The sequence below is a fragment of the Ochotona curzoniae genome, unplaced genomic scaffold (assembly GCF_017591425.1).
Source record: "Ochotona curzoniae isolate NIBS_2020 unplaced genomic scaffold, NIBS_Ocur_1.0 scaffold_2587, whole genome shotgun sequence".
Taxonomy (NCBI): Eukaryota; Metazoa; Chordata; class Mammalia; order Lagomorpha; family Ochotonidae; genus Ochotona; species Ochotona curzoniae.
Window position 1 is genome coordinate 27,369,267 of NW_024467096.1, and position 13,852 is coordinate 27,383,118.

The 13,852-nt window shown below is 41.4% G+C and overlaps 1 protein-coding gene across 4 annotated transcripts in view; it reads right to left on the bottom strand.

The window, feature by feature from the left end:
- Positions 1–13,852, bottom strand: part of FNDC3B (fibronectin type III domain containing 3B) — a 340,056-nt gene that overhangs the window by 127,157 nt on the left and 199,047 nt on the right. For 3 of the 4 annotated variants that reach the window (XM_041002960.1, XM_041002959.1, XM_041002961.1), the window contains 2 exons: positions 7,253–7,496; positions 3,539–3,829 (listed from right to left, as the gene is read on the bottom strand). In XM_041002960.1, the coding sequence (XP_040858894.1) occupies positions 3,539–3,829; positions 7,253–7,496 (535 nt within the window). The remainder of the gene's footprint in view (positions 1–3,538; positions 3,830–7,252; positions 7,497–13,852) is intronic. The other variant, XM_041002962.1, reaches the window with a different exon arrangement.

Consider the following 13,852-nt stretch of genomic DNA (forward strand, 5'->3'; position numbering starts at 1 on the left):
AGGCACTTGGATCGGATTTCTGCTGCTTTCCCAGATGCGTTGGCAGGGAGCTGGATCAGAAGTAGAGCAGTCGGTCCCTATGTGGAATACTTCTTATTCCTAGTAAGAGTCACTATGGCGAATGAACTTATGTGCTAATTTTGGGCGAAAATCTATTTCTGGTTTCTAAGCAGATAGCAAAATAGATGGAGGGGAAAAAAACCCATCAGGAACCCAAGAAAGAATTAGAATATAGAAGCCTGGTGGCTCTACTGCCACAATCAAGGCAACCTATGACCTCTGAGGGAGAAAGGAACAGCGTCCTCCTGAGCAGTTAGCGGTGACTCTAAACTGTGACCCTACAGTGTGATGGCAAGTTGACTTCATTTCTAGACTGCCAACAACACCAAAGGTCCGGTGCTAAAAGTGTATTTATCTGCTTCTTTATCTGTAATTCTTACTATTTTGTAACAATTGTCTTCACAAAGGCTACTAGCTATAGGTGAGCAACATAAAAGGAACTCTCTCTTGCCACACGGATATGGCTACCATGGCACAGATCATGTAAGAAAACACGTTTCCATTTAAATGTTTGAAACAAATGCCTCCTACATCCCCCTCCTCATCCTTGCTCTGAACCCTGCCATTTAAAGTTACAGCTAACAGTTGCTTGTTACTGGAAAAGTCCATGGTTCTCAAAAGCTATTAGGGCTAACTATCACCTATGGGATCTGAAGAAACACAAAGATCCAAGGACAATCCCCTGCACACAGACTGTTGTTCAGCAGGCATGGGCCAGGTCAGAAGTCTGTGTGTCTCACCAGCTCTTAGATGGCACTGCTGTTGCTGCTGGCCTGAACTGGCTCAAGCCAAGCCCTACGAAAGTCTTGCAGATGGTGACAAGGGCCAGCCGTGCCTTCTAAACACAGGAACTTCAATTCTTACTTCTTTAGGGTGCTCGAGTGTGCATGCACATATCATGTGCAATGGCAGTGCATGCAGTAAAGAGATATTTTGTATCATTCTGATTTTTGTATATGTGCTGTCAAAGCCAGCAGATAACGTGATATTCTATTTATGCAGAGTTCTAAGGAACACTGTCTAAGGGGGAGGAGGGGTTTGGGGAGAAGATCAACTCATTGAACAGATTTTGAAAATCACTCACTCTCATTCGTTCAATTTATTGAAAAGAAAACCAAGACCTAATAAAAGAGCTTGTTCTGTATAACACAGTCTAAAGCATAAACTAGTAGATCTAATGAATTCAATAGGTCTTAAAAACGTTGACATAATCAGAAGACAGCATTGACAGCGCTGGGGTAGGACCCAGGAATGTGAGCTTTACACCTTACATATCTCAGAGATTGCATTCTAACACTGCGGGGGGTGTGTTCTGCCTGCCTGTCTGTCTCTCTATCCTCTTATCCCTCCTCCGTTTCCACATACTTTTACGACTACCACCCCCCTCCCATCATCAGGATCATGATCAAGTCTATGGAGGACTTTTCATAATTTTACACAGTGGATAGTCACCAAGGATTTTACCTTTTACGTAAAAGAAACTTACATCAACATAATCCTTTCCAACACTATGCCAGCAGATAACTTAAATTGTTGTCTGAGGTTATGTGACAAAGAGGCCACGATTTTGTTAAAATAATAATAACAGGGAGATTTCAGCTGGCAGGAATATCCCACTGAATCACCCCTTACTTAGGTCATCCTTGAGTGTTCACAAAGAACAAAATAGAGGGTGACAAAGTATCTTACTCTCGAAAATAATTATCAATGAAATCTATGAAGTCTGTTCTCTACACATTAATAAAAATGTAACTGAATTACGGAGTTTATACACTGAGGCATTTGTGGCTTGAAATAACTGTACTCATAATAAAGGCGTTTATTTTTGGAAGATGAATCCATAGCTGTGTTAATTTTTGGGTTAACTTCACCCTAGTTTTATCTTACTTTCCTTTTCCTATTATCTTTTTGATCTCTAATACTTACATTTTATTTATCTGCCTCTAATAGATATAGTCATATCATCTCCCTGAAGTCTTCTTTGATGCAAGGGAAGACAAAAATCACTAAAGCATGAATCAAGTCATCAAAGTCTTTCTAAGCTGACAGGCTTTTTGTCTGGATAAGAATTCTCAGTAGGAAAATCTGTCACTTGTTTTTCATATACCCATATACTTGAGATACAATATCAGAAAATAGACTAACTGTAAACTTACAAAATGTAGTATCATTTGAGAAAAAAAAATATTTACTAAGACAGATGCCGTGCCCTACGTAAAAAGCCGTTTAAAATCCTCTTGGATCCTTGGGTCCTGTTTGATATGACAGATCTTATTCTTAATATTTTACATAACTATATGACATCTGGAAACTACTGGAAAAAATCAAGAACAAAACTGCAAGAAGCTGTAACAAACTGACACGGCGTAATTAGCATTCCCCTTCCTTCAGATTTCGTGCTTCCTCTCTCTTGTACTACAGTTTGCTCATGAGCAACATGGGGAGAAAGCTGATTTCCGTAGCTGGTTTTACCTAATTTTCCTCTCCCAGCAGGGGCCTGTGTTTCCTAGACAGCCCAACATACACAGTCTCCACACTGCTTCCTCCGCACACACATTCTCATAGGTGCAGTCCCTGTCCCTACTTAGCTTAAGATAATGAGGAATGCGTGAATTCAATGAATGTCATACTCATAGCAGTGCTAAGAGTTGTGCGTGATTCTTCTCGCCACTCATATATATAAAGTCAACTAACTTCTCAAGATGCCAGCCTGTCTGGCCCCGCCAAGTCAGTCTTCTAGATGCCTAGAGAAAAAAAAAAGCCACTGCTTTGCTTCCCAGTGGAATCAAAACTGGTTATCTCTCTATCTCATCTAAATTCTTCACAGAAGAGCAGGAGCCTTCCTTCCCAGATCTACTGATCTGTATCCACCAGAACATTCTGAAATACCCCAGGCCCTTCCAAGCTGGTGCCTCTTGGTCTCTGCATGGTAAGCCTGCTGCTTCTTCTCCTTCTCCAGTTATGACTCGTTTACTGGGGTGCAAAGGTTGCTACCACACAACAACAAGGGGTGCCTAAGACTGAACAGAGGCATGTCATGCAGGGACAGGTGTCACTACAGCAGAGAACTAATTACATCTAGTTTTATGAGGTATAATTATTTGGAGATTTAAACTAGACTGATGCTTAACGGCCTTCCCTTTGGATTTCTTCCACATCCACCCATTTAAGGTGAAACAACAGACATAGGCTAAGGTGAAAATGCTTTCAGGAATGCGTGACTAAAATAATGTAGAAAATCACATGGCACATGTGACCAAAAAGTGGCGTGAGGTCATTCTGGTATGAGGTCTCAACTTAAAAAAAAAAGATAATGCAATGGTCTCTTGCTAGGATGAAACACATCAGAAGTCCATGCAGTCATTCCTAGCGGAACACAGCCCACCGAGACACGTTGTTCTGAGGGGTGAAAGGGCCTGACACCACGATGTCCCTCTCTCGGGAACTCACTGTCTATAGCAAATGTCTGGAGCATTACCTTGCAAGTCGGAATCATTCGACTTTGGACTGCTTCTTGCTCGCCGCTCGGTTTTCTTAATTCCTGGCCCACCTCCGCTGCCGCCGCCCCCGCCTCCGCCGCTCCCACCACCGTGCCCCTTCCCGTAGCCATTGTACACCGTGGTGCAGCTGCTTTTGTAGAGAGAGGAAGGAGGGCTGTTGAGGCGGTTCTGGCGGTCAATCTGGCGCTCTTTGACTTTCTTGTGTGGAGGCTTGCTGTACTGGTCTTCTCGAGTAATGTAGCTTGACATTCCATAGAGCGGTATAATTTCTAAAGGGGATCATATGACAATTGCAAGCTCAGTCTGAATTTTTTGATCAGATATTGTTAAACAGTCCAATGACCTGACCCCTTGTTCATCTGTATATGAACAAATACAGTCTAAAAGATATTTTTAAGGAAATGCTACATATGTTTATGTTTTTTTTTAACAATATTCCTATCCGTTTCTAACAAATCAGGGAAGAATCCATCTTAAAAATCATATTTTAATTCATAAATTTTCTATAAGTGATAGAGAAAAATGAAGGAGCCAAAGGACCTGTCCTTTGGCTGGGACTGTAGTGTAGTAGGGAAAGCCTCAGCCTGCAGTGCTGGCAGCTCTTTTTAAGTCCCAACTGCTCCACTTCCAATTCAGCTCCCTGCTAATGCACCTTGGAAAGCAGCAGAAGACAGCCCAAGTGCTGGGGGCCCTGCACCCCTCTGGGAGACACAGAAGCAGCTCCTGGCTCCCAGTTTCAGACCGGTCTAGCTCCAACCATTTGTGGAGTGAATCAGTAGATGGAAGATCTTGCTCTCATGCTCTCTGTAACTCTTTCAAATAAATAATTACATCATTAAAAAGTTACTGTCCTTAAAGTGTTCTACTCCAGCTGAATTTATAATTAAGGTTTTTTTTTAAATTTCTGCTAGTATATTTTTATTGGTGCAATACACTAAAAAGGAAGAAACTACCCCCTTTATACTTTAATCAATACACTGAACATATGCATAATAGTGCTAATATTGGAAAATATATAGCAACCCAATAGAAGGATATATCTACGACACCCCTCCCTCCGCAAAGAAAAAACCCAACACTTGAACACCACTTCCTAAACAATGAGATGAGAAATTTCCATCGGAAATAATCAAAGTTCACAGAATCAAGGGAAATGGTCAAAGGAAAAAGGGAAAAAATGTCCAAAGGAAACAGCAGGGATAAAGATAAGCCACTTGTGAAATCGTATGCCAAACATGGTAATCCCTCATCTCAAGCTCTGTTTTGAAGTTGAGGGAGGCAGGACACAAGTAAAATGTCACCTACTCACTATGTGTGTTTCTAAAAGAGAACAGGGTTCTATAAAATAATGTAACAATCCTAGAGGAGGCATACCTACTAAACTAAAAACTTTAAATCCGTTTCAAGTCATACTTAGCAATCAGTGACTATGATAACACCCAACAAAGAGACTGCATATTCCTGTCTTTACAGGAAAAAGGAGGGGTGGGGGGGACGGCAGGGAGTTTGGCACACACACACAGCCTGGCCTTGTCACACAGCCAGGAGGTAAGCCGCTGCCTGAGACACTGACAGTGCAATCCTGGTTGCCCCACTTCTGATCTACCTCTCTATTAATAAGCTTGGGAAAGCAGCAGAAAGCAGTCCAGTGTTTGGGTCCCAACAACTCATTTGGGAGACCCAATTCAGTACCAGCCCCGTCTTTGGCCTGGCCAAGTCCAGGACCAAGAGAGGATTAGTCCTAAGGTCTTGCTAGGCAAGAGACTTAAACTAAGACTGTCCTGGACACAGCAAGAATCCACGAGTGCAAACACAATGTTAACAGTTGATGTTTCAATTGTCAATTGGTGGAGCATCACTCCTCACTTTCTAAAAAGGAAGATAACAAAATAGCTTTCATCACAAGGTCTCCGGTGTGCACTGGAGAATATGAAAACAAACACAATGCCATGCAGAGAGTAGACACTCAGAGAAACTGCGAAAATATAACAGGATGATCAACGTTGTAAACACTACAATGCAATATAGATGCGATTTAAAATATTCACCACAGGAACTGATATAACAGTATTCATTTAAAAATGTCAATTTTTAAAAAATTTTATGCTTTGGAAAATTAATGTTTAACTTGCTTTTAGGTATATACACCGAGAACTAAGGTAAGACAATATATAAATAGCTCTCATTTATAAAGCAAGATCATTTTGTTTCAGAGTTGAGTTAAATTTTAAATCAGTGAGAACAGTTTATCTAGACTTTTATGTGTCATTTTAATGAAACTGAACTGAAATAGCACTAGGAAACGAAGAGACTAAGCTTTCTGTTTGTTTAATTTTAATGACTGAATTCATACTTTCAGCTTATGTAAAACTGTAAAGGCCATCATTGATAAAGCAATACTAAGCCTGGGGTACACTGCTAGGACTGCTGAAGCCTGGCGTGCCAGGCAGCACCATCACACGAGGAGGCAGTGGCCACACACGTCCAGTGCCATCCTTGCTCAGATCCAGAGGAAAACCCTGAACAAATGTAAAATTACACAAAATCAAAGTGTGTTAGTTCTTTTCCAACTATGATTTCCTATGGGCCCACTATTGGATATTTTTGCTGTTATATTGATAGGCAAAGAGATCAAATGAATATGACAGTATTGATACTGCTGGAGAACTGAAGCAATGGCTTCAGCTTTTGTTACAGGCTCTCTGTTCCCTATTAGGAAAGCACTGATTATTCTGCCTGGTGCTTTTTTTCAAAGAACCAAATTTCCATCCCTAAGTTACAACAGGATATGTCACTTAAAAACTCCGTATCAGATGTTTCTTTCATCAATAAGGAAAAAAGTATATAATGTGAGGTGAACACACCAAGAAAATGTAAATTAAAACCACATACACGTATAATTGGTAAGAAAGTGGGGGTGATAAATTCTTAATCAAAAAAAATTATGGTGTCGCTGATATGTTTCATTCCATTTATCTGAATTAACATAAATGTGTCAAGCCACTGAATGCTTCAACTCACTGTCAAGACTAAGAAGGAAAATCAGTTGTGTGCAAAGACCTAGAGGTTACCCTCAGTTTGTTAGCTCCCTTCTTTCCAGAGCAGAGCCTCAGGCTCCAGGTCAACTTCTGCCTGAGAAACAGTAAGATTGCAGCTGTGACAATGACAGCGTCGGGGGACCACGGCAACATCGAAGGAGTTTTGAGTTGTCCAACACATCGTTTTCAGATTCAACATAAAGCATTCAGGAAACCAAAAGTTTATGGAGGCTTCACAACCTTCAGACCTCGGAAACAGGGCACAGCACACTTTTCTATTATTCCTCTTCGCTACTGTTGAAGCATGAGGAAATAGGTGTCAATGAAAAGATGGGCTAATCTTGCCCCAAGTCACTCACACATGAAGATCTGTTCATAGGACCCACAACGGATCACCGACACTTTTCTAAAAACAAAGTGGCTATCCCACTTTGTACGGTGGGGTCCGAAGTTATGAGAAATGAGAGAAAGAGTTGGAAAGCACAAGATAATTTGTCCAAGACACAATTCAAGAAAGGAAACTGGTCTTTTCCCGTGAGATTCATGCCAGGTAGATCCCTTTAGACTATGCTCTTTATAAAGAAAGGAAAGGTGCTCTGAAACTGACAAATCAACCACATCTACAGCCCCGGACAACAACGCCAATCCACTCACCTTGCTCCCCGTAGATGGTCGGAGGAAGATGATGCTGAGGGAAAAACTGTGGTGGTATATCTCCAGGTCCAGTCACAGGTGGGTAGTAAGCCGTGTGAGAATTATGGATAAAATGTGGGTGGTGAGTCAGGTACGGGGGCAGGTGATGAGTGGGTGACATGGCGGAGGGGTAGCTTGGCGGGTAACACTCAGGAGACTGAGGGGTCACCACCACCCGGCGGACTCCGGTGCTGTCTTCAATCACCTGCGGAAAACAATGCAAAAAGGAAGACCAGGGTAGAAATTATTAGCACACATGCTAGGAACGTATACCACTGGTAATTTCCTGTTTAAAATGGGAGGACTCAGGGAGGGGGCCTTAACACAGAATGTTCTGCAATTCTACTCATTAAATGATTTCTGGAAGTAACAACACTCAGCTTCAAATTTACACAACTAAATTTCATCAACCATCTGATTTTGATCCCACAAAACTTTCTGCAGACACCAATATCTTGTTAAGAAATCTCACTTTCATTTCTTTATCTCATCATAAAGTCTTCACTGGCTTTATCCAAGAGAAATGAATTTAATTTGTGCTAATATTGATTTTCAGAACAAGCTTAAACATAGTTCAGTGGTTCACAAGAGGCTTCCAAGATGACAAAGCTCTGGTTTCAGGACTGGACTTGCAAATTGGCCTAAGAGCATCCTACCCTGCTCCTGCTTTAGCATGCAGAGTGCCATTCACAAAGGCATCGACGCTAATGGTTTGAACAAAGCCACTTGCCAGTGTGACAACTCACTGGCTAATACTCAAACTGCAAGCACTGGCATCCTATATGACACTGTTTCATGTCCTACCTGCTCTACTTTCCATCCAGCTCATTGGTTATGGCCTGGAAAAGCAGTGGAGAATGGCTCAAAGCCTTGGGACCCTGCACCCATGTAGGAGACCAGATGGAGGCTTCTGGCTCCTGGCTTCAGATTGGCTCAGCTCAGGCCTCTGCAGGCATCTGGAGAATGAACCAATGAATGGAAGATCTCTCTTTCTTTCCTTCTCTCTATGAATCCGTCTTTCCAATAAGAATAATAAATCTTTAAAACAAACAAACAAAAAAAAAAACCAAATATGACTGTGTGAATATATTGCAATGAATTTCTAATTGTATCTTAGGAAGATAGTTATACTCAAATATTAAATGACTTAAGTCTAAAATGCACCAACAACAAAAATGATAAAACTTATACTTAGCTTCATTAAAAAAAAATTACTGCTTATGCCAAATTGGCAAATCAACCAATGTCTGCTCTATATTTCAGTGTACAAGGTCAGTTTAGGTTATACTGCCAATCCTTGATCTTTTTCTAGGAAACAAATATCTTTACATTTGTTATTAAATCTGTTAACCCAGTTTCTATCATGATTTTTTTCAATATAATGTTTGTCACTTCAATTTTTTTTAAAGATTTATTTATTTTTATTGGAAGGTCAGATATACAAAGGAAGAGAGACAGAAGACCTTCCATCCGATGATTTACTCCCAAGGTGACTGCAACAGCTGGAGCTGAGGCAAGGCAAAGCCAGGAGCCAGGAGCATCAGAATTCCTCCAGGTCTCCCATGTGGGTGCAGAGTCCCAAGGCTTTGGGCCATCCTCCACTGCTTTCCCAGGCCACAAGCAGGAAGTTGGATGGGAAGTGTGGCAGCTGGGATTAAAACTGGGGTCCATATAGGATCCTGGTGCATTCAAGGTGAGGACTTTAGCCGCTAGGCTCATGCACCGGGCCCACGGTTTCTATTATGTTAACAGCTCATTTAGAAAACAATATTATGTCTTTAAAACTGAGATTCTGGATTATATTACCTACTGAAACTTCTAGACAGATTTCTTTTTCACGTTTATTTAATGTGTCTGAAAGGCACAGTGACAGATCTCTCATCCACTGATCAACTGCCCACATGGATAAAAACGAAATAGCCGAGTCTGGGGCAGGCTGAAGACTGGAAGCAGATGCTCCATCAGGTAGTACCAAGTGGTAACAAGGGAAGTGCTGGGCCATCACTCTGCTTTGCCAGGTGTATTAGGAGGGAGCTGGACAGCAACAGAGGCTGAACTCAATTGCAGGCACTCCATCCCGGGAGTGAGTGTCAGCAGTGGTTTACATGCTATGCCACACGTTTGGCTCTCAGAACATAGCTTCTTATGCATTGTTCAGCAAATGAAACTTCTTCTCAGTCTTGGCTAACTAATCCTACGAACACCATTAATGCATGCACAGATGCCAATTCACAACTGTAAGAACATGGTACGGAAACCAAGCCACTGGAATTCCTCATGCGCACATCAATAATTATCACCACAGTCTCTTCCACTTATTCAAAATTCAGCATATAAATATTCTATCACAATTTGTGCAAGTTTAGTGTAAATATGTTGTGGATTTGCCATCTGATACTAACACGCATTTTTCTAAACTTCATAAGTTACTTAAAAAAAAAACAATAAAGCATCTCTCTCTCTCTCTCTCTCTCTCTCTCTCTCTCTCACAGAATCTTCATTCGATTCTGGAGAGTCCTCAAAGGCAAAGAATTCTCTAGACGTTCACAACTGTTACTATATTATTCAATACAAAAAAAGTCAACAAGCAACTGCTTAAACGTGACTTGGTGTGAAATATAGTAAGAACAGCCACTCACTAAATATGAGGGATTCTTTGAACTGATAAAAGGTAGTAATAATAAAAAAACTTTTATTATATAATATCTGACTTATAACAAAATGCTTTATGTAACAAATGAAATTAGTCCAAAAAATGCCAATTAGATCCAAAAAGAAAGAGAGGTAACCATCTTCTTTACTACTGTATTTTGTAAGAATATTTATTCTTTTAAAATTACTTTTAAAATTTTAATATCAATGCAAACCATAAACTACTTTAACACATGCACCGCCATAAAGGTCACTAGTTGGAAAACCAAGTAGTTTTTGAAACCCAAACTTCCTAAACATAAAAAATTAATAGATCCATCTTTAATTTTCCTAAATTTTTATGCAGCACTCATGAAAGCTACCCCAAGGGGACACTCACTAAATCCAAGTTATTAAACCCAAACTTAGCCTGCATTTTTTAAAAAATAAAGCATTACTTCTAAAATAAGTAGGCATATCCAAAGTGTGATGAATATTTAATTCACTTGTCCTTTACATAACATAAATTATATTTTAGTTATCAAGCTCAGATTTGAGATAGGTCTGAGGGGACTGTGCCTAAGTTGCCCTAAGAACAGGAAACTCTGAGGCTCAATAATAGAGCACCAAAGAAGCCACACGGAAACTGGCTGCAATGACAGTCTCCCTTACTGAAGGTGGCTCAGAATAAGTTTTGTAACTGTAGTAAAAGAATGTAGACATCTGAAAGAGTTCGGTCCAGAAAACCCTCAAGTAATACAAGAGGCCTTCAGGCTTCACAGATGGCTAAGCAAAGATTAATTTCCTTGTGGGGTGAATGGAATGAGACAATGTCCAATGGCAGACAAATAACCTCTACTCAATTCTACAGTTACTTCCTAACAGACACTATGTGCAAAGGACTTATGTTCAAAGAAAAGGAAAAAAAAATGCTAAACAATACAATTTGTTTATACAGCCCAAAAAATAACAAAGAGAAAAACTAGATTGAGTCGATACAAGTGCCAGAGAAAGCGATTCTTCTAGAGTTTTCCCACATCTGAGCCTCACCAGAATGGCCACTCAGGTCCACTGCAGAGAAACATGATGACAAAATCACTATGCTAGGCTCTCAGATTGCCATCTGCTTGGGGATAAACTGTGCCACCCCCCATGCCAGGTATACATTTAAGTCCCAATACTCAATGCCTTGGAATGTGACTATATTTGGAGATAATTAAGGTGAAACAAGATTATATGGGAGAACTCTAAACCAGTGTTCGGTCACTGCCCTTATAAGAACAACAGGTGAGGAGGACAGACACGCACGGAGGGAAAATCACGTGACAATGCCCAAGGAAGACAGCCATCCCCAGTCCACCCCTGCCTACAACTTTACCAGACTTCCAGCCTCCAGGACAATGAAAAGATACACATCTGTCCTATGAAATCTACCAGGCTGTGTTCCTTCACTACAGTGGCCCTAGAGCAAGGGGGTGCCACCCATGAGGGCCTCAGCATCCATGTCCTCCGATGTTCTCCTGGTGCATCAGCAGTCAGCTGGATCATTAAGTAGAACAGCCAAGACTCAACTGGCATCTAGATTGGATGCCAGTCACAAACAGCAGCTTAACTCACTGCATTAGGATGAAGGGCCCTCAGTATTTTTAAAAAATTGATACAAAGGGAATAAATATCATGTATTTTACATAATTGGCTTTAAGGAGAACCACAGCTTTCATACTTGTCTGCACACTGCTGTTTTCCTTATGTGCAGAATAATATACAAGTAAGGTTGGCAGAAGAGCAAATCCGTAAACAAGCTGGTGATGAGAATTAGGATCACCGGGTTATGAACAGACTTCTTAAAAATTGTCCATAGGTCTACTATTCTTGCCATGCCACAGCTTAGACACAAGGATGAGTTACTGGAATATGGACTTGTTGATTATCTGTTGTTGGCTTTAATCGCCTCTATCTGAAATGAGTCAACTCAGGTTAATTCCTGGAACACTACCCAGCAGGCACTAAGAGCAAGCCATCACTACAAACTACCACTATGCAGGCCGCCATGTCACCCTCGGCTGCCAGCAAACCAGTGTCATCCCCGAATTAAGGGAAAGAAAACAAACAAACAATAACAACAACAAAACAGGAACAAGGCTTGGCTGGGGTCAAGCTAACCTGCCCAAAGACACAGAGTTAGCAGGGAGAGGGTGAGAAGACAGGATCAACTTAGAGGCCAAGATTTAAAATAATTTTTCTATGTTGGCCCAGCTACTTCCAGGAGACCCCGATGAAGCTCCTAGCCCCTGGTTTGGCATGGCTCAGCCCTGGCTTCTGCAGCCATTTGTGAAGGGAACTAGAGGGTGGAGGATCTGTCTATGCATCTGTCTCTTATGCCACTGTGTCAAATAAATAACTAAATCTTTAAAAGCAAATAAATAAGTGAATCTCCTAAAAACTCTTGTATTTTGAGAGTCTTCAAGATGCAAGGCTAGCAGATGGGAAAAGGTAGTTCCGCTTTGCTGAACGGAAATGCTCCACAAGGCTTTTAAATAAACACCTAACTTTCCAAAATGGCTTCTATTCCTACAGGGCTACAAACCCCAAGGATCAAAAGAGATGAATAATAGACAGGAGACAAAAGAGGCACTTAAAAATCCTGGGCCAGTTGCCCACAAGGCACACTGAGCGAACTGCCTGGATGTGAACAACCAACACCGAGCCATACCATGAAAGTCGGGCCCCAACTGATTTGCTAAGTGTAGCTAACGTTTCGGAAGTGGATTCCCAGGCCATTCCTGGAAGAGAAGATGTCTTAAATAAAATTGAGCATGCAAACAGGGAGCAAGAAAAAGTCTTGACAATCAATAATAAAACAGCTAGGCTTCTGCCAACCACACTCCTGGCGCTTCTCTCTTCTTGGCCCACTTACCCCATGACCTGAATTAGAGCCCTTTCCCTCCCAAGCAATTCCTCAAAAAGCAGCTGGGCACACAGCAGGTTCTATACAAATGATTCATTTTCTAAATGAAATTAGAAAACGAATGCAAAAGCCAATAAAAGATCTTCATCTGCTTAGTTTTTTTTTTTTTTAAGACTTATTGACTTTTATTAGAAAGTCAGATACGCAGAGAGGAGAAGATCTTCCATCTGCTGCTTCACTCCCCAAGTGGCTACAAAGGCCGAAGCTAAGCCAATTCAAACTCAGGACCCAGGAGCCCCCTCCAGGTTTTCCATGCAGGGTCCCAAGGCTTTGGGCCATCCCTGATTGCTTTCTCAGGCCATAGCAGGGAGCTGGAAAGGAAGTGGAGAAGCCGGGATATGAGCCGGTACCCATTTTGGGATCCTGGCATATGCAAGATGAGGACTAAAGTCTTGCCACTAGGCTACTGAGCCAGGGCCTATTTGCTTAGATTTGTTATCTGCTAAGAATTTAATACTGTCTTCTTAGTTCACACCAAAAGCCCCAGCCCCCTGTGTTCAACCATCTCCAAGTAAAATCTAATCCCAAACGAGGCTCAGGGATTTGGTTTCACTGATCACCAACCTGGAGGACAAAGGGACAGGTCCTCATTTTCCCCATGTGGACTATCTCCCTCCACTGCTTCCTCTGAGATGCCAAACAATGCAACAGAGGAAGAGTGCAGTTTGTTCTTCAGACAAGGTAGAGGAACCAGGACTATGCCTTCCGTCACCCTTTCCCGTTCTGCTACTTCGGATGAAACACCACTCATTGCTCAAGTACCACCCATGGAATCAGAGCAACGTGGTCCTCCACAAGTGAGAGCAAAGTTATAAGTGAGATTGGCCAAACACCGGATTTTATGGATGAATTATTGCTTTACTTTTAAATGGTGGTAGGTTTGAACTATTACTCTTACTGGCTGACTCACACTGCTTTGATTTTTCAAATCTAAAGATCATAGCTGTCGCTGAAAATAACAC